The sequence below is a fragment of the Mustela erminea genome, chromosome 18, assembly GCF_009829155.1.
Source record: "Mustela erminea isolate mMusErm1 chromosome 18, mMusErm1.Pri, whole genome shotgun sequence".
In the NCBI taxonomy this organism is placed as follows: Eukaryota; Metazoa; Chordata; class Mammalia; order Carnivora; family Mustelidae; genus Mustela; species Mustela erminea.
Genome location: NC_045631.1, coordinates 35791691 through 35815467, shown reverse-complemented (window position 1 = coordinate 35815467; position 23777 = coordinate 35791691). Strand labels below are relative to the sequence as shown.

Genomic DNA, 23777 nt, shown 5'->3' with positions numbered 1-23777 from the left:
TTTTCAGAAAGCAAGATCTCTGCTCATTTATTTCAGTGAGAGGAGACAATAAAATTTAAAAGACGCAGAGAAACAAACACAATAAAGTGTAAATATTATAAATAAGAGAAAATTTTGAAATATGTATTCTATGGGAATCGTATTTTGATAATGTAGGTTCTAAAGTTTACACACTCTCAGTGAAGATTTCTCTCAAAATCTCGTGTATAAATTTAATATATATGTCAATAGGATTGTCCAAAATTTTCATTTTGAAATGTATTCATAAAAACTAACTCATAACTGTAAGAAAAACATAACTGGGAGGTAGCCCCATTTCTATTGAAGGTTTCAACCAAACATAAACTTAGGTCTGATTTGGAAACTTTAACTATTAAAAACATGCAAAAAACTGCCTGGCAGGTTTTAAAGTCACAGAAGTCTCATTTGGATTTTAGCATCAACGCTCAAGCTAGGTTCATAGTTGGGCCTCCAAATTATCTTGAGAAAGTATGCACAATTTTATCTACCTATAAATGCATTTTTTCAAAAGTACACTGCTTTCTTACAAATTCTTCCATAAAGGAGTTTTAATCCTAAAAGGTGAAGAATCACAGAATTGGAGGGAAAATAAAACCATTAGAACTATTTAGCAATCCATTCACTTAATTGCTGTGCTATGGTCCTAAAGACTCAATAGAAAGCAACAGATAAAGCTGTCTTGGCCACACTGAGCTCAGAGCCTACCCAGAGAGGTGAGTACATACAAAATTACCGTAAAGTATAAAGAGTGGCATAGTAAAAAATATGAGTGCCATGAGGATACATTTCAGGGACAACTAAGCTTTAACTAGGGGATCAAGGCAGAATTCCAATAGGAGGATATGCCATTTAAGAAAAGGCAAGGAGATTTATAAAGAGATATGCAGTTTTTGTTTTTGTTTTTGTTTTTTAAAGAAAAGGGAGTAAGGAAGCCTTGGTGATTGCTTGGTGATTGCTTCTGAGAGAAGGAGAGATTCCAAATGGAGAACTCAGTGGACGGTGAGGTATTCACGGAGACAGTACCTGCTGGACCAAGAACAGCCCTGAACAGAACAATGAACACAATGAACTGAGCTGTAGGCACATCAAATGTAAAGCCCTACAAATCACCTTAGAGGTGTCTCCTGGGCTGTTTCAAAATAACAGTCTGGGGCTCTAGAAAAAGATGCTGAAAGGAGATAAACACTGCGGAGCTATTTTCCATGAAAGCCTAGAAGGAAGGGCAAATAGGATTTCCCAAACAAAGAAGCGGGCCTGGAATACTGATATCCTCAAAGATGGGCAGAGGGAAGAGGATCCTGCAAAGACTGAAAAAGAATAGTCAGAGGCAGAAAAGTCTGTTTTCACAGAAATCCATCAAAGATGGTGTTAAAGACAAATGTTATCTGAGAAGTCCTGTGAAAGAACAGAGAAGGAACACCGGATATAGTAAACAAGGCTGTTTCACTACATGTGAGTGTGGGGAAGAATGCCCATATGGAGGAGAGGGGGATGAGATGCAAGTGGGAAAGGGGAAATCCTGACAGTTAAAAGCAGCTACACTTTCAAGAAGTTTACTTTATTCGACCATGTATCACAATCATCTAGAATAGTGTCAGATACATAGCGGATACCTCCTCGGTATTGCTGCATAAAGATGTGACCAGAAATGGAAGGAAAGGGAGTGACAGGATATGAAGGTACTGGAAGGTACTGAAGATAGAGGTGCAGAGGAAGAGGAGGGCAGTACTTTCATTCTTAAGTGGAAAAGATTTGAACATGTTTAAATGACCAAAAAAAAAAAAAAAGAAGTAAAGATAGTGAAGTTGAAAATACAGAAAGATAATCAAGAGAAAGAAAATCCCAATAGGAGGATGTATGCCTTCCAAGTTCTAGGTACATGACTAAAATGAATGGGAAAAGGATCAGTGAAAATAAGGAAGTCAAGAGACAAGGACAAATGGGGGTGGGGAGGGCTTTACCTCTTTTATATAATTAAAAGCAGAAAAAATAATCTAAGTGTGGAATATATGCATAATGATTGCAAAAATGTATACCCTCAAACAAGAGAAGAGTTTTACAAAAATATATTACAATAACATAGTAATCAAGAAATAAACAGAGTTACAGAAATGGGACTATATATTTATCAACCCGAGTCAATTAAAGAACTTCGGGAAATGATTTTGGTGGTTTCACTATCTTCCATTTCCTCAACCACTATTATGAAATTGTACAGAAGAGAAGCCAGGGAACAACTAAGTGCCGTGGAAAGTTCATTTACCATCTTTGACCAAAAGGTATTCATGCAGGACTAAGTCACTACACTTAAGGTGATATAGTAAAAACTTCTAATCTGGAACATTCTAGAGATAAATATATCAATATCTAAAAAGGAAAAAGACACTAGTTTACACTCTATTTCTTATTTTCAAACTAGAAAGAAAACCAGAGTATTAGGATTTTGCTTTTAACCTATTCATTATGGTTAATTTTCTGACTTAAAGAATGGAAGTTTTCAGAAAACACAAGATTTTAAAAGACCACAATTATTTCTAAGTACTCTGTGTGTTCTTAACTCTTCACAAAAAGGAAAGTTTGGGATCACCAACCTCAAAAATTTTATTATTCAATACTGGAATATTAAGTAGCAGAATATACAAACCGAATTTAAAAGGATGCAGGAATTTGGGGGGGGGGCGTATATTGATTCTGGTGATTATACAACTCCATGCTTTTGTTAAAGGTCAAAAAAGTTCACCATAAAGAGTGATTTTTTTACTGTACATAAATTTGAATATAAATTCAAATATTTAAAAATTCTTCTTTCCAGCATTTTTTGTACCTACTGTTCAAATATGCCAAGGGACTCAAAAAAGGAACATAAAAAGTTTCATAAAAGGAGCTTTTCATTCACAATTTAATGTTAACTAAAGTTAAAGTGTAAATTTAAAAATGGGGTGTTCCTTAAGAATTAATCTTTACCCCTCCTTGAGAAATGCAAACTCATTCAATTGCCTCCAGTACTTAACTTATACTTTAATGGTGGGAGTTTATGTCTAATTCAGAAAGTTTGATTTATAATAAACTTTCAATCTCTCTTACTAGATAGACTGTGAGTTCCATTTAGACAGAACTTATGTTTCCTTCAAAAAATACTTGAAACTTTCGAGAACATAATGGCAATCAATAAATTTACACAAAATAATGCAAGGAATCCCATTCCACAGTCACAAAAATTGACAAAAAGCACCTTTTGAGAACACTCTAGTCTGTATTATAATTATACTAACAGATACATAATAGATACATACATTTCTTCAAGGCTGGTATCTATTCCAAAGGCAAGGGTTTTTAATGCCATAAGGCTTTCAATCTCTGTAAGATCTTAAGTTATAAAAAGATACGCCAAAGCTAACTGACATAAGTCAAAATCATGTAATTATTGTTCAAAGAGACTTCAGAGATCACCTAAAGCAGGAGTCTATACATTCTTTCTGTAAAGGGTCGGATGGTAAATATTTTAAGTCTTTGTAAGCCAAAGGATCTCTGTAACAGACTACTTAACTCTGCTGTTATGTGCCAAAACAACTATAGACAATAAGTAAATGAATGAGAGTAGCTGTGTTCCAATAAAGCTTTATTCATACACACAGGCAATGCACTGGATGTGGACCTATGAGCTACACAGTTTGCTCAACCCCTAAACTTGAATCCGGCTCCTTCATTTTATACACAAAGAAACTAAGGCCAGGAGAGGTTAAGCTCTTTGGCAAAGGTCACCAGATAAATAACGGAAGAGCCAAATGCAGTATTCTTTTTTCAAACCAGTTGTTCTTCAACAACACAAATGCTAAAATGACTACCTTCCCTATATAGCTAAAACAGAATATTCTGTGAAATCTCAGAAAAAACAAGTATTACGCTTTCTTTTTTAATTAAAGTCAACAGAATTTAAAGAACTCTATAAGCCAGGGACTACCTATCAATCTATACATCTACACATCCACACATCTGGATGCACACACACACACATACACACACACAGATATACATCACTGTGTTCCTTATGTGTAATACAGTTCTTGGACTATAGCACGTATTCAGTAAAATGTGCTGTATGAATTTCAAAATACAAATTAAAGTGCAATTCAACGAGAGGGATATCCATATATAAAGACGCTTTCATTTAAAGCTTTTATGATCTCAAAGAATACATTCCTATTAATTACCTGAAAGTGTAATAACTGTGTGCTACTGATCAGTTAGGGGCATTTTAAAGGAATTTTTAATTAAATCATTTAAAAAATAGATTTCTAAAACAGTATACTTCTTCAGATAAGCTATCATACCTAGTAAATCTGCTCCTTCATCCACATCTCCAATTAGGCCTGAGCCAGCTGAAGACAGTTCTTCAAAGAGAGATTCTGTATTACGATCAAAAGCTTTGTTTTCTATGCCTTTGGTGGGAGTGCTGTGCAACAGAAATAACACAACCAAATCAACATATATTACAGACTTTATCAACAGTGTAAAGTAAATACAATAGGCAAATAATTGTCCACTTCTTATTTACATTTAATACAAAATATAATTTTAAAAGATTTCTAAAAGGTTTCCTACGGAATTTCCATTAAACTCCACAGAAAGAACTGCTGAAGAAAATACAGAATGCTTATTTTTTGGTCATATCCCAGTAAACACAAACAATAAATGACAGCTAACAGAGCACAACTCTGCCTTGTATCAGACATTATACAAGCACTTTACCTAGATTTCCTTACTGAATCCTCCATCTACTCTACAAAGGAGGTGCTATTATCCCAATTCTATAGAATAGGAAACCAAAGAGATGAAGGAATTTCCCAAGATCATCCAGCAAATGAGAGAAAGAAGAAGGATTCAAACCCAGACAGCCAAGCTTCAGAATCCAGGAGATTAACTAACCCCCATGTTTTATGTAGTATGGATATAAAATGGCATGGGCATTTTATTTTTAAGGGCAATTATAGTATCTGTTAAAATTCAGAATACAAATACCATCTGATTCAAGAATTCACTGTCAAAAAAATCCTACAAAAATCCTGTCCTAAGAAAGTAATTACGAGGGGCAACTGGGTGACTCAGTGGGTTAAGCCCTCTGCCTTAGTAAACTCAGGTCATAATCCCAGGGTCCTGGGATTGAGCCCCGCATCAGGCTCTCTGCTCAGCAGGGAACCTGCTTCCCCGCAACTCCCTCTGCCTGCCTCTTGCCTACTTGTGATCCCTCTCTCTGTCAAATAAAAAAATAAAATCTTTAAAAAAAAAGAAAGAAAGAAAGAAAATAATTACGAATGTAAAAGAATGGTCTGAGCAGCATTCTCATAGTAGCTAAAAGCTGAAATGACCTTAATGATCATTTATAGGTCAGAGAGAAGTTATGGATATACATAAATGTTTAAAGATTTTTAACTTTATAGTTAAAAACTAAAGAAACCCAGGGACGCCTGGGTGGCTCAGTTGGTTGGACGACTGCCTTCGGCTCAGGTCATGATCCCGGAGTCCCGGGATCGAGTCCCGCATCGGGCTCCCAGCTCCATGGGGAGTCTGCTTCGCTCTCTGACCTTCTCCTCGCTCATGCTCTCTCTCACTGTTTCTCTCTCAAATAAATAAATAAAATCTTTTTAAAAAAAAAAAAACTAAAGAAACCCATTATAAAGAGGTGTTTTTTAAAAAAGCAAGGGTGGGGGCACCTGGGTGGCTCAGTGGGTTAAGCCGCTGCCTTCAGCTCAGGTCATGATCTCAGGGTCCTGGGATCGAGTCCCGCACCGGGCTCTCTGCTCAGCAGGGAGCCTCTTCCCTCTCTCTCTCTCTGCCTGCCTCTCCATCTACTTGTGATTTCTCTCTGTCAAATAAATAAATAAATAATCTTTAATAAAAAAGCAAGGGGATGCCTGTGTAGCTCAGTGGATTAAATGTCTGCCTTCTGCTCGGATCATGGTCCCAGGGTCCTGGGATCAAGTCCCATTTCAGACTCTTTGCTCGCCAGGGAGCCTGCTTCTCGCTCTGCCTGCCTCTCCCCCTGCCTGTGCACTCACTCTTTCTCTCTCTCTCTCTCTCTGACAAATAAATAAATAAATAAATAAATAAATAAATAAATAAATAAAAGTAAGTTACAACACAGTGTATATAAGCCCTTCACAGCATGGAATATGCAAAGAAATGGGAAAATGTGTATGTTTGTGCTTTAATGTTATATTAATAGAAAAAAGTTGGAGTGCTGGGTGGTGCAGTTGGTTAAGTGTCTGACTCTTGGTTTTGGCTCAGGTCATGATCTCAGGGTCATGGGATGGAGCCCCATGTTGGGTTCTGTGCTCAGCATGGAGTCTGCTTAGGGTTCTCTCTCCCTCTGCCCCTGCCCCCCTGGCTTTCTCTCTAAAATAATAAATAAATCTTAAAAAAAAAAAAAAAAAAAGTTTGCACAGGACTTCCAGTTAAACGTGCTGAACTAAACATAGTCATTTTCCACCTACAGAACATAGGGAATAGAAAAAGAAATTGCAGCAGATGGAATGTGAACAAACTGTGTAAGATGGAAAACAGGCAAACAGGAGAGAGTGATTTGACCAATCAGAAAAAGCTGAAACCTAAGCCACTAGCATTTAGGGAGGAACTCAGCATGCTGCCAGAACCTCTGAAAGGACCAGGCACTGAAAGAACCAGCAATCTACAGAAAGATGCATGCAAGGGAGAACACAAAACAGAAGGCTGGGATGAAAGACAGCAGAAGAAGCAGTAAGAGAGAGATCCAGTCCTCCAGAACACAGACCTCCCTCCCCATAGCATTGCTCCCTAAACAATGGATGCCATATCTACATGTTAAAAGCTGGAAACCAGAGAATCAGCATCAATTACTTCAGTTCCAGCAAAACAGCCACGGAGCACAAGACCTTTAAAGAAGGCCTTTATTATAAAATAAAGAGTCCAAAAACAAATGCACTAAGACAGAAGCACTCAGAGCAAAAAGGAGACAACTCAAGCAACACACAAAAAAAAACATAGAACAACAACAACTAATTTTTTTCAGACTAAACATTGTATTCACAAAAGAAGAGCAGGATGTTATGAAGAGTAATCTTAAGGTTTAGGGGGAAAAAAAATCAATGAGGGTTGAAAGATAAAGTTGAAGAAATCATATGAAAGTTAGGACAAAAAAATAGAAGGGAGGAGGTGAAATTATGAGGGTTAGTCCAGGATGTTCAATAGCTACCTAACAGATATTCCAGAAAGAGGAAAGGAGAACAGTAAGGAGAAATAACAAAATTTCTCAGAACTGGGAGATATGAATTTCCAGATGAAAGTACTTGCCACATATAAGATACAAAAGAAGACCCCTACATCAAGCACACAATCAATTAATTTTTTTAAAGATTTTATTTATTTATTTGAGAGAGAGAGAGAACATGAGAGGGGAGGTCAGAGGGAGAAGCAGACTCTCCATGTAGCTGGGAGCCCAAAGCAGGGCTCGATCCCAAGACTCCGGGACCATGACCTGAGCTGAAAGCAGTTGCTCAACCAGCTGAGCCACCCAGGCACCACCATCAATGAATTTTTAAAGGGGAGGGGCACACGAGGGATAAAGTGAAGATCCTAAAATCTTCCAGAGAAAATAAACAAAAAAGCAAGAACCCAAATGGCAACTCTCAAAACTGAACATGATAATGAAGCAACGTCTTCACAATTCTGAAGGAAAACTTCTGAATATTTTCCAACCTAGAATTTCTGTTAGCCACTCAGCACCAAGTCTGAGATTCTCTCTCCCTCTCTGCCCCTCCCACTTGTGCTCTCTCTCTAAAATAAATCAATCTTAAAAAAGAAGCATCAGCAATAAGATGACTAGGGGTCCTGGAAACAGAAGATCCAACAGAGACAGAGGTGACGTGAATTCCCAGCGTGATAGTGAGGTCAAACACCAGGACCAGAGCCCATGACACCTGGGCTGGAAGATGCGAAAAGAAGACCCCAGGATAGAGGGTGCAGGGAAGCTGGCTTTACATTTGGCCATTTTGAGAGTGTTTACATTTATGATTCACAAGGTACCTCTCCTTGAACTAGCAATCAGTATGCAGAAGCCTAAGCAAACAAAACAAAACAAAAATCCAAGAGGTTTTACTAATTCCAGAAAAACAAAGTTGCACAAGATAGGAAATATAATCACAGCATATTCTGTGGCTAACCTGTGATCAGTATCTATATAGTCATAATGATTTAAAAAATGAATGTTAATGTAACAAAGACTGAATTATATTGAGAGGATGAAAGGAAGGCAAGGTGGTGTCATCTTCACTATAAGGTCCACAGCTAGTATCACAGCATTTCTAAAACCAGAGTTCCTCACCTGATCCACAGAATACAGAAAAGGATCTAAGTGACAATCTTCTCAATGCTACATGTACAAGAGTGCAGCTAATTCATTATACAGAAGAAGCCTTGGGGCATTAAGACTTAATTTTCTCACAGAATCCCAGCTGTGAACAGAAGGAACAAGGAAATGAAGCACAAGGATGTGACTTAGATACCTGAGGAAAAACAGCAAAAGAGAACTAAGATGTGGCTGCCGCCACCGTCACATCCACAGTCATGGGGAAGCACGAATTCTCCGGGGACATGACTCGGGAAGACCGCTCTAAGGTGGTCGGTCAGTCAGGTGCTCAACAAGCTGGCAGGAGTCGAGTTTGACAAGGACCTGCCCAACAGGAAGGCCTGCATCAGCTCTGAGAGTGTGGACACTCTGCTGGAGACCCTGGAGAAAGAGGAAAAGCTGTTTCTAACCCTGGCCCAAAGTAGCCATGGCCTGGAACCCTGGGCCTAAGAAGGACGAAAGGGGGCAGAACGCTGACCCTCTCCTGCCCTCCAGACAGACCTGGGGCCTGGCAGTCCTGCTCAGGGATGGGTGTTTCTGCAGACACCCTCCTTTAGCCTGCTGGCCCTCCCCAGCATCCCTGCAATGAAGCTGAGCCACTTTTGTTGAGAAAAAAAAAAAAAAGAGAGAACGAAGTGAGAGACACTGCCTCTTGAGAATGGGACTAAGGGGTGGGTAGGGGCAAGGGACTACTACTGCCCTTCATATTTTGAATTATTACCATTTGACCTTACTATTAGACTTACATGCGTTAGTCTAATAAAATTTATTTTTTCATTTTTAAAGAGGTTCAGGATGATAAACTGAAACTGCTAATAAGTGGCTGTGTCTCCTAGGCTTAGGAAAGGAAAGATGAAAAGCAAATTTCACTTCTTACACTCTGCATTGTTTTCTTTTTTCTTTTTTAAGAGAGAGCGTGCACGTGCCAGTGGTGGGAGATGGGGAGAGATAGGGAGAGGGAGTGAGAACTTCCCAAGCAGGCTCCACACCCAGAGCAGAGACCGGCACAGGGCTCACGGCTCAACGCGGGGCTCTGATCTTATAGGCCCTGAGATCATGACCTGAGGCAAAATCAAGAGTCAGACACTTAGCCAACTGTGCCACCCAGGCACCCCTGCGTTGTTTACATTTGTAAATAAATAATAAAAAATATTTTCACAGGACAAGGCCTTTGGAATCAGAGTCCTAGATTGAATGGCAGCTCTACTTGCTGACTAGGTTATGTTTGCCAAGTTATTACACATTCCTGAGCTTCCTTAACTGTAAAATGGGGATGAAGACATTGACTTCATAAGGTTGTAATTAAAATTATATTACATGATGATGATGACAATAATACTAACATTTATTCAACTGGGCCCTTTGCCAATGATTTAACATACCTTGATTGATTTAATCATAATCATCTGAGGTATTATCACATTTCCTTTTTATGAAGGAGAAAATACATGTCAGATTCAAATCCAAGGCAGTATTTGAACCCACACAGTCTTACTCTAGGTTAATGCTTTTAACCACAACTGTAGTGATCAATAAATGGCATGTATTTTTATAGTCATTATTATTAAAAGATAAATGTTATGGAAGAAATTAAAAGAAACGCAGTAGCTCCTGCGTTAAGTTCCTGAACATCCATACACTTTAGAATACCTTGATTAAGATGACAGGTAACAATTCTCTTCCCAACACTAAACAGGCTCACCATGTAATGAAACTAATTTCTTCCAATAATGAGATCAGTACAGTTTGATCTTTTTTTGTTTTGTTTTTTTGAACAGGCTCCACACCCAACATGGGGCTTGAACGTCACAATCCTAAGATCAAGAGTCAACTGCTCTACTGACTGAACCAGCCAGGCATCCTGAAACCATTACAGTTTTGAAGTGAGTACATATGCTTCTTCCTGATCTGGTAGAAGGAACAAACGTTGCTCAAATTGTTACTTCCCCCTACTCCTGCTTCTATATTTCCTCAAATTCCAAAAAGTATTCGTTACATCTTGGCTGTCTTCTTCCTCTATCCTTCTATATACTCCTAATCCCTGATGCTGCAAAGGCAACATTTCACCACAAAACATTTCGACCACTTACAATGTCCAGTTTCAAAAATGGAAACTAGAATATAATATTAATATTTCTTCAGCAAAACATGTGAATGCCCTTTATTTCTGGCAAGAGACCAGAGAATAACAGTATGCTTCTCGGAGAGGGGAAAGAAAGGATAAAAATGTCTTCATCTAAAAAAAAAAAAAAAAAGTCTTCATCTGACATTGACAGTACCTTGAGCCTTTATATCCACTGAGATCCTTGTCCATATCCAACTCAGGAGTGGATTCAATGATTGCTTGAACTTCTGACTTCTCTTCATTTTCAGCCGAGCCTTGGGAAAAGGACAAGATGACATAAATAATGCATGTATCACATACTGACCCTAATATGAAAATCCTGTTGCTTCAATGGTTATAAATACATCATTTGATCATAAAATAATTTTAAGGTTGAGTTCTAGGAAACATGGGGTTAGACAAGATAACATATATTCTAAACAGTGAGTATCAGAAACTGATAAATAACCAAAGTTTTTACTTGTATTCCTTGGGACACAGTCCATTTTATCCTAGGGCAGAACTCCTTGTTTGTTTATTTACTAATTTAGGTGTGAAATACAGAGAAATTAAAGATGAAGACTACGGTCCTACCTTTCAGGCTCTCCATTCCCCGAGCTCCCCAAATCTGTCTCTCAAAAACATTGATCATCATCCCTTTTAAGCTTACTGATAATTCAGTATGATTTTATAAATCTAAAGCAGTAACACACCTAAGATGTATCTTTTCACACCCACATGATCTTTACCAGAAAGTAAAGAACTAGCATCACTTACCTGTTGATACATTTCTAGTTTCTTGGGCTACCTGTACTTCAATATGCTTGCTTATCTCTGATTTATTTGGTGTATCTGCAACCTTCACAAATCCTTCATTATCCTCCTTTAAGGGAGTATCAGTAGGAAGTGTGGCCACATCTGACGCAGCTGTTGATGCTGGAGTAGTAGCTTTAGATCCTCCTTGGCTAACATCAGAAAGTTCATCCTAAAAATAAAAAGAATTATTGAGGCAGGTTGTGCCTGGTTGGTTCAGTCAGTTAAGCGGCCAACTCTTGATCTCAGCTCAGGTCTTGATCTCAGGGTTTTGAGTTCAAGCCCTGTGTTAGGCTCTACGCTGGGCATGGAGCTTATTTAAAAAAAAAAAAAAAAATCATGGGGAAATCTTTAAATGATTAATTTATTTTAAACCATTTTCTTAAATGGGTTAAGAAAAAAACTTGCAGAAAAAAAAAATTCTATTAAAAAACACTAAAAGAGGCACCTGGGTGACTCAGTTAGTTTAGCATCTGCCTTCAGCTCAGGTAATGATCTCAGGATCTTGGGACAGAGTGCCAAGTTGGGCTCCCTGATCAGCAGTGAAATCTGCTTCTCCCTCTCCCTCTGCCCCTCCCAACACCACTCACTCTCATGTCTCTCTCTCAAAAAACAAAAAACAACAAAACAGCAGGGAATAAGAAGATTCTGAATCTCCTGAGAGAGATTCAGAGTTTTGTACAGAAACATCCTGCATTCAGATCATCTGAAATACTGTTTAAAGGGCAGATTCTAAGCCCAACTCCAATCTTTAGGCAGCGAGACCAAGTAATCTGCATTTTAAAAAGAAATCCAGGGGCGCCTGGGTGGCTCAGTGGGTTAAGCCACTGCCTTCGGCTCAGGTCATGATCTCAGGGTCCTGGGATCGAGTCCCGCATCGGGCTCTCTGCTCGTCAGGGAGCCTGCTTCCCTCTCTCTCTCTCTCTCTGCCAGCCTCTCCATCTACTTGTGATTTCTCTCTGTCAAATAAATAAATAAAATCTTTAAAAAAAAAAAAAAATCCAGGTGATTTCTATACTCATCAAAATGATTAATTACTACTCCAGGGTCCACAAATAGTCTTTAGGGACACATTCAGACTGAATTTTATGCAAAAATTTGTGGAGAATGCACTTTTCTGGAGGAAAAAAACCTACAACTTCTATCAGGTTTTCAAAGAGGTTTGAGGCCCCCAAATAATTAAAAACAGTTGTCCAAAACCTGAATTGCTAGGTGGCATATCTGAAACTAATGTAACATTGTGTGTCGATTATACTTCAATAACAGAGGTCAGGGGAGTAGGGGAGGGGATTTTTTAAAAATACAAAAAAAAAAAAGAGGGGCACTTGGTGGGCTCAGTTGGTGGGGTATGTGACTCTTGATCTCAGGGTCATTAGCTCAGGCCCCATGCTGGGCACAGAGCCTACTTAAAAAGAAAAACAAACACAGTTGTGCAATGGCTACGCATAATGAGGCAGTTCTTTTAGAGCAAAGTACCCAGGCCTTTAAAAAAATTAATAAATTAAATAAATAAATGAAAAGAACCTAGAGCAATTGGGTGGCTCAGTAGGTTAAGTGTCCAACTCTTGGTTTTGGTTCAGGTCATGATCTCAGGTTTGTGAGATAGAGCTCTGTGTTGAGCTATGTGCTAAAAGTGGAGTCTGGGATTCTCTCTCCCTCTCCCCCCAAATAAATCTTTAAAAAAAAGAGAGAGAGAGAACCTGACAAAAAGTTTACAAGTAGTAGGAGGAGGAGAAAGAAGAAGAATTAGGGTAAATTAGTGAGTTTACCATTCACTAACTGTTTGACCTTGGGTAAGTTACATATTCTTTCTTTATCTATTTCTTATTTGTAAAATAGAGGTAAGGTACCTAATTAATAGATTATAAATTATTCTACATAAAGACTACAAAGTGTTCACACGTACTGAGTGTTCAAAATGTTAGCACCTGGGACACCTGGGTGTCTCAGTCAGTTAAGCATCAGCTTCAACTCATATCATGATCTCAGTGTTCTGGGGATCAAGCCCTACATCAGGCTCCCTGATCAGTGGGGAATCCTGCTTCTCCCTCTCCCACTTCCCTCTGCCTTCTCTCTCTCTCAAATAAATAAAATAAATGAAAAACAAAAGTTTTGCAATTTTTATATAGCAAATAAAACAGTATGTTATGCACAACTGAGAATTTTGGAAATGCATGCTTTTGGCCTAAAGCAAAAAGAATATATAAACGTATTAAGTTATGCTACTATGGTGGAGGATGATTTTTTGGGACTTTTATTTTCATCTTCAAAATTTTATTTAACTTTTAAAGCACATTGTTAAAAATGTTACAGCTAGAAAAATAATGAAACAAAATCCATATCATTGAAAAAAAACACTATGCCAATCAAAATTACATACATAATCTAAGCTTTATATTATGCTATCTGGGGGCACCTGGGTGGCTCAGTGGGTTAAGCCTCTGCCTTCAGCTCAGGTCATGATCTAGGGGTCCTGGGATCGAACCCCGCATTGGGCTCTCTGCTCAGCAGGGAGCCTGCTTCCCCCTCTCTCTCTGCCTGCCTCCCTGCCTACTTGTGATTTCTCTTTCTCTGTCAAATAAATTTTAAAAATATTTAAAAAAGAAAAGAAAAGAAAAGAAATTCTATATTATGCTATCTGAGGAATTTGTCTTAGGTCCTGAGAAGTCAGAAAGTGTTCAAATTAAAATTTAAATTTTAAATTCTATTCAAGTATAAGAAAACATTTTCAGCATGCAGTCAACTATCTGTGCTATGGTGGAAAGAAATGACAATGAAAGCAACCACACTTGGGGAGCTTTATCACCAAAATACTTAGCTTTATAACATTAAAACATTTTCATGTTTCATCTCCATTCATTTACTATCAAGAATTTTGATGGAGCACAAATTTCACTACCAAGAGTGGCTGAATGTGGGGCACCTGGGTGGCTCAGTGGGTTAAACCTCTTCTTTCAGCTCAGGTCATGGTCTCAGGGTCCTGCGATTGAGCCCCGAATCGGGCTCTCTGCTCAGCGGGGAGCCTGCTTCCCCCTCTTTCTCTGCCTTCCTCCCTGCCTACTTGTGATTTCTGTCAAATAAATTTTAAAAATCTTAAAAAAAAAAAAAAAAGGAGTGGCTGAATGAATACAAAACCAATTACCAGATGAGAATGCAGGGTGACATGAATTATGACAGCAAATCAAGAGCTCTTCATCCAGAAGATGCGTTTGAGAGAGAGATTATATATATATAATGGAATATTACCATGAAAAAGAATGAAACCTTGCCATCTGCAACAAGAATGGAGCTACAGAGTGTTATACTGAGTGAAATAAGCCATTGAGAGAAAGACAAATACCATGATTTCACTCATACATGGAATTTAAGAAACAAAACAAATGAGCAAAGGAAGACAAAAAGAGAGAGAGAGAGAGAGAGACAAACCAAGAAGCAGCCTCTTAACTATACAGAACAAACAGTTACCAGAGGGAGGGTGGGTAGAGGTATGGGTGAGTAGATGGAAAGGTATTAAAAAGTACTTTTATCCTGAGGAGCGCTGAGTAATATATGGAACTGCTGAATCACTATATTGTACATCTGAAACTAACAGAACACTGTATGCTAACTGGAATTAAAATTAAAAAAAAAAAAAAAAGACTTTTTTATCCCTTCAACAGTGCCCCACAGCCCACTCTTCAACCCTACCCCAGACTCTGAGGGTTGTTTTTTTTCTTATTTGTCTATTTGTAAATGTTGAGGGGTGTAGAATGTCACAGAATGTGAATGCCATACCAGCATGAGTTACCCACTGAAGAGGCTGAGTATCTTGGCCCTACTGACAAGCCTGAGCTCTAACACATGGTTAGAACCCAAGTGTTTACCAAAGACCTTCATCCTAGAAAATTCCTGCTATTTTCAACTTCTGAGTTTATATTATACTTGGACTTGAAAAAATAACTGGTCAGCAACCAATTGTTTTATTGCTCATCATCATTTAAGAAACACACATATCCACAACCAATAATGATCCATTTACCAAAAAAAAAATCTCCCCTGAGATTTTGAATCTATCAAAGGAAAAATAAAACAGTATACCCATGTTAGCATATGATACTTACCTAAAATGAATTTTCAGTGGCATGGGAAAGTCCTTATATGTTAAATTGGAAAATATATATATACTTTTAAAGAAATAAAATGTATATATGACATCATTTATAACAGCAAAAAACTGCAAACAACTTAAATGCTCCAAAATAGGAGATTAAGCAAACTACTTACAGATCCATAGAAGAGAATAGTATGCAGCAATTAAAAACTGTGCTACAGAAGGTTATTTACTGAAATGGAAAATACTCAAAATATTTTGCAAAGATGCTGGGGATTAAAACAATTCAGTATGGGGGCGCCTGGGTGACTAGTCAGTTAAGTGCCTGCCTTTGGCTCAGGTCATGATCCCAAGGTCCTGGGATCGGGCCTCATATCAGGCTTCCGGCTCAGTGGGAAACCTGCTTCTCCCTTTTCCTCTGCCACTCTCCCTGCTTGTGCTCTTGCTTTCTGTCAAATAAATAAATAAAATCTTTTTAAAAATAAAAAATAGTAGTAATAATTTGAGGTCCATTTTTTTCTTTCTTTTTTTTTTTTAAAGTAAGCTCTATGCTGGGGTGCCTGGGTGGTTCAATTAAGTGTCTGATTTCAGCTCAGGTCATGATCTTAGGGTCCTGGGATCAAGCCCCACATCAGGCTCCCTGCTCAATGGGGATCTCCCTCTCCCTCTCCCCCTGGCCCCCACAAGCTCATGCTCTATCTCAAATAAATAAAATCTTTAAAAATAAATAAATAAATAAAGTAAGCTCGAGCCAAACATAAGGCTTGAACTCATGACTGTACAATCAAGTCACATGCTCCACTGACTAAGCTAGCGAGGTGTGTCCCTTCAAGTCTATCTTGTACTTGTCTTGTCTCTCAAGAAAAAGTCAAGAAGAGAAATGATTGCTTCTTCCTCCCTATCACCCCACCCCCAATGTCCAGTTACTTCAACCTTAAAAAAAAAATTACTTAGTAGGGCACGTGGATGGCTCAATGGGCTACGTGGCTGCCCTCAGCTGATGACACTGCAGTCCTGGGATCAAGCCCCATGTCCAGGGGGCTCCCTACTCCGTGGATATTCTGCATCTCCCTCTCCCACTGGCCCGCCCCCTGCTCCTTCTCTTTCTCTCTCTCTCACTCTCTCTTTCTCAAATAAATAAAATCCTTAAACAAATTTACTTAGTAATTAAACAGTTCACAACATAAAAAGTTTGACAAAAAGTCTTCCTCCCCAAATGCCCCTGTGGATCTGGGAGTACCAAATAAAGCAGACAAAAGAGCTGAACCTAAACCAGGAAAAGGACTGGGCCATCTTAGGGATTCTAAAGGTTTGGGACTATAAGGAAGTGGTAAATTAGGATCTGCTTAGAAGAAAATTTTAAATTTGTCATGGGCTATCCAAGTAACATGAGATTTATTTATCTGTAACTTACCTTTTATAGTTTTACCATATAAAAATATTTTATACTCATTAAAATAGCTCACTGTGTGGGTTGTACTTCTGGATCTCAGGGAGAGGTGAGGAGAGAAAAGCTCTGAAATTGAAAACCATTTTCAAAAGAGGCATTTCTCTTTGGTCTCCCAGGCAGTGGTGACATAATCCTCCAAGATTAGTAGGAAAGGACTGACATGACAAGTTTCTGCTACAGTGTTTGGTTGGAGGCACCGTATTCTTATATGGAAGAAATTAGGTCATTCTGCCACTAACAATGCCTCCAACTAAGAAACAATGAAGAAAGACAAATCTAAATGTTAATCTTTTAAAAGATAAAGTATATCACTTTTAGTCTCAACAGTAAGCTTGTAAGATACCAAGTGCAAAATAATAGAAAATTCTTGGGGCACCTTGGTGGCTCAGTCAGTTAAGCATCTGCCTTGGGCTCAGGTCATGGACCCAGAGTCCTGGGATCAAGTCCCCCCACCCCAAAATCCCTGCTCAACGGGGAGCCTGCTTCTCTGTCTCCCTCCACCCCTCCTCCCGCTCATGCTCTCTCTTTCTCTCAAATAAATAAGAGTAAAAAAGAAAAGAAGATGGTAAATTTTATTCTGTATGTACTTACTACACACAAAAAAGAAAATAGGTGTCATTACTTTTAGCTTCACTTGAGATACTATGGTGAAAGCTATCTGGCCTTTGTGCCATTTTCTTACTGGCTTTAGATATCAGGCTAAAAGTCTATAAGCCTTTACAAAATATTTTCGGTTTTTCCATTCATCGAATGCCTCCCTCGTGTGCTCAGTCCTGCACAGAATATTTATGTCATGTGTTAGTCAGCATCCTTTAACTATTTATGTTCTGAGAGACCATAAGTTTAACTAAAAAAGAAATTATCTACAGACAACTTAGAAATGGGGGGAGTGGGGCCTTGAGGTGGCTCAGTCAGTTTAGCATTTGTCTCTCGGTTTCGGCTCAGGTCATGTATCTCTGGGGTTGTGAGATCGAGCCCCACACTGGGCTCCACACTTAGCATGGCGTCTGCTTCTGATTCTCTCTCCCTCTCCCTTTGCCCCTCCTCTCACTCCTGCATGAGCACACTCTCTCTTGATCAATAAAATCTTGACAGGGGGCGCCTGGGTGGCTCAGTGGGTTAAAGCCTCTGCCTTCGGCTCAGGTCATGGTCTCAGGGTCCTAGGAACAAGCCCCGCATTGGGCTCTCCGCTCAGCGGGGAGCCTGCTTCCCCCTCTCTCTCTGCCTGCCTCTCTGCCTACTTGTGATCTCTGTCTGTCAAATAAATAAAATATAAAAAATAAAATAAAATCTTGACAGAAGTAAAGAAAGGCTCCAGTGTAGAGCTTTCCTAAGTAGCCTGCCTGCCTTCATTTGAAATAAGCTAAATAAAGGGGCAAGCAACCCTATTACATAAGCCTGTTTTTTATGATTCAAAGATTTTAAGCCTAATGAAAGAAAAGACAAAATTACAAAAACCAGCCCCATGCATCCCCACTCTAAAATTTAGCACCTTATATTTTAACTTTTATGTTTATATTTCTTTCCCCACAAGTAAAAGTAAAATGTCTAAAGCAGTGGTTAAGCTCTCTTGATTCACAACTCTATGGCATAACAGAACCACAAAATTCTATGTGTACATATATTTTCTGGAAAGTTTCATTAACTATGATTCCTAAAGGACTTTGTGACCCAAAGAAACACTAAGAACCCTAATTCTAGACACAATTAGATGAAATAAATCTAGATGTGGGGCGCCTGGGTGGCTCAGCGGGTTAAAGCCTCTGCCTTCCGCTCAGGTCATGATCCCAGGGTCCTGGGATCGAGCCCCGCATTGGGCTCTGCTCGGCGGGGAGCCTGCTTCCTCCTCTCTCTCGGTCTGCTTCTCTGCCTACTTGTAATTATACTGTAGGTTTGAGAAAATTATGATTATTAAAGGAAAGGTATGACTCTCCTAACCTTGAGGGTATTTTTGAAGAAAGGGGACACTTTCACTGTCACAGATCAGCTGAAAGGTTTCCATGGACCTGGGTGGGTAGGGGACCTAACCCACAGTGAGTGGGGGAAAAAGCCTTGTTCTTATATCCTGAATGCCCAGGGTATCAAGCCTGACATGAAGAAGGCTCACAACAGATGTTTGCTGACTAAAGCTGAACAGTGCCCTGACCGAAGCTTAAGAAATCTGTTCAACCAGGGAGACAGCCTACAGTATAATGACACACTGGGGCTGTCTCCAGGATCCATACGAGTTATATACATTATGTCCTGAGGAAGGTATTTGTGCAAATTTGTGCAAGGGTATTTGTGTGTCCCCTTCCTTAAGCTGGATAGATGGAAACCGGCTGAATTTTCATAGGATTTACTTACATTTTCTCTACTTTATCTTATTGATAAAGATTTTATTTATTTGGGGCACCTGGGTGGCTCAGTGGGTTAAGCCTCTGCCTTCGGCCCAGGTCATGATCGCAGGGTCCTGGGATCGAGCCCCTCGTCGAGCTCTCTGCTCAGCAGGGAGCCTGCTTCCCTTCTTCTCTCTCTGCCTGCCTCTCTGCCTACTTGTGATCTCTGTCAAATAAATAAATAAAATCTTAAAAAAAAAAAAGATTTATTTGACAGAGAGAGCGAGCATGCATGTACACAAGCAGGGGAACAACAGGCAGAGGGAGAGGGAGAAGCAGATTCTCCTGCTGAGCATGAAGCCCGACATGGGGCTCCATTCCAGGACCCAGGGATCATGACCAACTGACCGAGAGGCACCCTCCTCTCCTTTATTTTAAAATGCTGTCTTTAGGGGAGGAGTAATTTATAGATTACAGTAAAGAACTAGCAACCACCACAGAAACAATGTTCTCTTGTATTTCAGTGAAAAACATCAGTAGTCTTTCAAACTGAGCACTAGATGTCTTCATAATAGCAGCTGAATAAGTAACCAATAGTTAATTGAGTTTCTATACTTTTTGTACAGTGAGTTGAAACACCATTCTCACCTCCTGTTCTATAGCCTTCAGCGGTTCAGGACTACTGCTGACCTGGGAAGAAGAAAAGAATATACAAGAGAAAAGAAGATCCTGTATTTACTAGGTGTTAGCATATTTCTAAGTATCTTTGGCTTGCTCTAGCTCTCAGGATAATAAGATATTTGTAATCTACTATGTTAAAATGAGGGCTTGGGGGGTTTGTTTTGATTTGGCTTAAAAACATCTCCTTCAAGCTCCTCAAAAAGTTGAAAACAGAGCTACCCTATAACCCAGCAATTGCACTACTGGGTATTTACACTAAAGATACAAATGTAGTGATCTGAAGGTACATCTGAACCCCAATGTTCATAGCAGCAATGTCCACAATAGTCAAACTATGGAAAGCGCCCAGATGTCCAACACCGGATGAATGGATAGAGAAGATGTGGTGTGTGTATAGACACATACATACACATACAATGGTATACTACTTAGCCAACAAAAAATGAAATCTTGTCATTTGCAGTGATGTGGATGCAACTAGAGGGTATTATGCTAAGTGAGGTAAGTCAGAGAAAGACTAATTACCATATGGTTCCACATGCATGTGGAATTTAAGAAACAAAATAGAGGAGTATGGGGGAAAGGAGGGAAAAATAAAGTAAGACGAAATCAGAAAGAGAGACAAACAACAAGAGACTCTTAATCATAGGAAACAAACTGAGAATTACTAGAGGGGAGAGGGTGGAGGATGGGGTAACTGGGTGATGGACTTTAAGGAGGACATGGGATATAATAAGCACTGGGTATTATGTAAGACTGATGAATCACTGACCTCTACCTCTGAAACTAATAATACATTATATGTTAATTAACAGACTTTAAGTCTTTAAGAAAGTACAAGACACATACACGAAATAAGATAAAAACACCTCCTTCAACCCTCTAGTTTAAGAGATATGGTTCAGGGGCCACATGTCTTTTTTTTTTTTTTTTTTTTAAGATTTTATTTATTTATTTGACACAGAGAGAGAGAGACAGTGAGAGAGGGAACACACGCAGCAGGAGTGGGAGAGGGAGAAGCAGGCTTCCCGCCAAGCAGGGAGCCCAATGCAGGGCTCCATCCCAGGACCCTGGGATCATGACCTGAGCCAAAGGCAGATGCTTAACGAATGAGCCCCCAAGTGCCCCCCCCTTTTTAAATACTTCAGTTATTTATTTGTCAGAGAGAGAGAGAGAGTCCCTGCACAAGCAGGGGGAGCACCAGAGGGAGAGGGAGAAACGGGCTCCCTGTTGAGCAGGGAGCCTGATGAAGGGCTCCATTCCAGGACCCTGGGATGACGACCTGAGCCACCCGGGCGCCCTGAGACAAATGTTTCTCTTAAAACACAAAGCAAGCAGAAGCTCTAAATATTCTTGGTCTGGAAACTCATCAAAGTCTTCTTGAAAGATTAAAATATGGCTGTGGGCTCTCTGTTAATTCTCTCAAAAAGCCACAGATAAGCAATGCATGATTCACTTTATAGAAACCAAACAGCCTCTCAAGGTTTGTTTACATGATCTCCGCTTCTGGGTTATCATCATCTTTAACCCTTCTCAACTATTCAATTTATCAAAAGCTGGTGGGGGGATTGGATGGCTCGCTCTCTGTATAAAAATGGAAAGACTGCAAACACACATTTTTTCATGAAAAACAAAAAGTAGGAAAATACTTAAAGCATATAGCATTTATCTTACAAAGATATTATGAGTGTGTATTATCTATGTGCATATGTAGAAGAAAAAGATCTAAAGGATAGATATACCAACTACTCATAATGCCTGGGGGAAAGTAGTGGAATTTAGAGTTGGAGAAACTTTATTTTTGGTCTAGATTGTTTAATATTATTTAAAATTGGGAAACTGCATTAACATTTAAAAATTAATCCTGTTTTATAAAATATTTGGACTCTGAGAACACTATAATATCACTTCTAGTATCTGGCATAGTGGGCACTCAATAAATATTATATAATGCAAAAAGAAGGTAATTTGTTTTCAACAGGTAATTATTAAAGTTATTTTTCCTATTCTAAAAGCTTGTTTAAATATTTAATATCAATAAGAATATAATAAATGCTTATGTTGTCAATTACTTCAAAAGAAGCCACCTTTGAAACACAAGCTTTAAAAACCATCATTTTCAGATAGTATTATTTAGATATTTACCAATTTCCGTTCTCAACAAACATTAGCATCTTAGGTAACACACAACCCAGTAAATATGTCAAAAAGAAAAAAAAAAAAAAAACTCACTTTAAACACCCACTAAGAAAGATCTGGTTCCAGTCCCCTGTATCTCATAATTTTGTCAATTATACCTCAACAAAGATGAAGGAACAAATGAACAAATGAATAAATAAACAGGGAGAAAATACTAAAAAATTAAAAGGAATATACTTGTAACTGTTTCTCTCTTCAAACCCCAACACAGAGCTGTGGATGTTTCCTGAACTTATCAAATGAGGATATATGTGAGTAGTAAAGTTTACAAATAAAAACTGAAGGTACAGAAGAAAATCGTTATCCTTTGTCACAAGCGAAATCATGATATATTAAAACATACAATCCATTTTTCTTAAAATTCTATTTTATTTTATCCTATTCTAAACACAAATACAAAAATCCAAAAGGACATAATACACAATATAAATGAATGGAAAACCACAACATAAACATCAAAGAAAGAGCCTAGAAACAATCACATTTCAAGCAACAAGCACATTTAGTGCCTAGATCTTGGTTCCTAAATATAAGAACCAGGGCTCCCGGGAGCAGCGGCAGACTATAGGGCTGGGACACAGAAAACACTAAGAGCCTGGAGCATCTTATGGTGCCGGGAAGGAAATACTCAAAAAAGTATGGGGAATGTTGAAAAGATATATAAGTCTACCGGAAAAAGCTCCTGATTCCAAAGCTGGAACAATTAGAGCAATAAAATAAATGACAGTCACATTCTACTAACAATTGCCTTTGAAGGAGACCCTTCAAAGAAGAAAAATATTTTGAGGGAGTATATATCCAATGTGTAGCCACTCACACATCCATCTTTAGGCATGCGCAGGTGCATAAACACATATCCATGTGTGTATAACCTACAGAATAAAATAGATGTCCATGAGTTCAAACAAAAAAGGAAGAAAGGAAAGAAGGGCAGGAGGAAGGCCTCACACTTAGAGAAGAATTCCACGAAGAAAATAGAAAATAACCATTGGAACATCACAGTAATAACCGTTAAGATCCAGTCACGGATACTAAAATAAGTGGATAAAAGTTTGAAGAAAAACACGATATTCGCACATTCTCGAAGTGTATCTACCAAGATACTTTTTAAAAAATTTATTAATTTAGAGAGAGAGAGTGTGCACATGCATGCACAAGAGCAAGGGGGAAGGGCAGAGGGAGAGAGAATAAGAGAATCTCAAGCAGACTCCCTGCTGAGTGCAGAGCCAGCTGCGGGGCTCAAACTCACAACCCTGAGATCAAGACCTAGGCCAAAACCAAGAGTCAGAGGCTTAACCAATGCGCCACCCAGGCACCCCACCCCCAAGATCCTTATTAATTATAAGGGAAAAACAGTAACTACAGCAGAGAAATCTAGCACACACCGGCTAAACCAAGCAGTCAAGGTTAATAACCACCACTAAGGCATATTGCTTCTGCAGTATTCTTGCCAAAAATATATGATCTCAATCTAATCATGAGAAATCATTAGAGAAGGTCAATCTGTGGGCCATTTTACAATATAATTAGCCAATGCTCCTTATGGCCCAAGATCAAGACTGAGGAACTATCACATGTTAGAAGAAACCAAGAAGACAAAGCTCAACCAATGTGGGATCCTGGACTGGATCCTGGAACAGAAGACAGTAACAGGGAAAACTCATAAAACCCAAATATAAGCCTACAGTTTAGCTAATAATATTGTACCAATGTCAAGTGTC

General features: G+C 38.9%; 1 protein-coding gene across 10 annotated transcripts in view; it reads right to left on the bottom strand.

Annotated features, from left to right (window-relative positions):
• The window catches only part of SPAG9 (sperm associated antigen 9), a 140158-nt gene that overhangs the window by 44505 nt on the left and 71876 nt on the right, over window positions 1-23777 (bottom strand). For all 10 annotated transcript variants that reach the window (XR_004280899.1, XM_032322859.1, XM_032322861.1 and 7 more), the window contains 3 exons: window positions 11283-11490; window positions 10681-10780; window positions 4353-4474 (listed from right to left, as the gene is read on the bottom strand). Coding sequence is in view for 9 of the 10 variants with exons in the window: in XM_032322859.1 (XP_032178750.1) it covers window positions 4353-4474; window positions 10681-10780; window positions 11283-11490 (430 nt within the window). In the remaining variant the exon portion in view is untranslated. The remainder of the gene's footprint in view (window positions 1-4352; window positions 4475-10680; window positions 10781-11282; window positions 11491-23777) is intronic.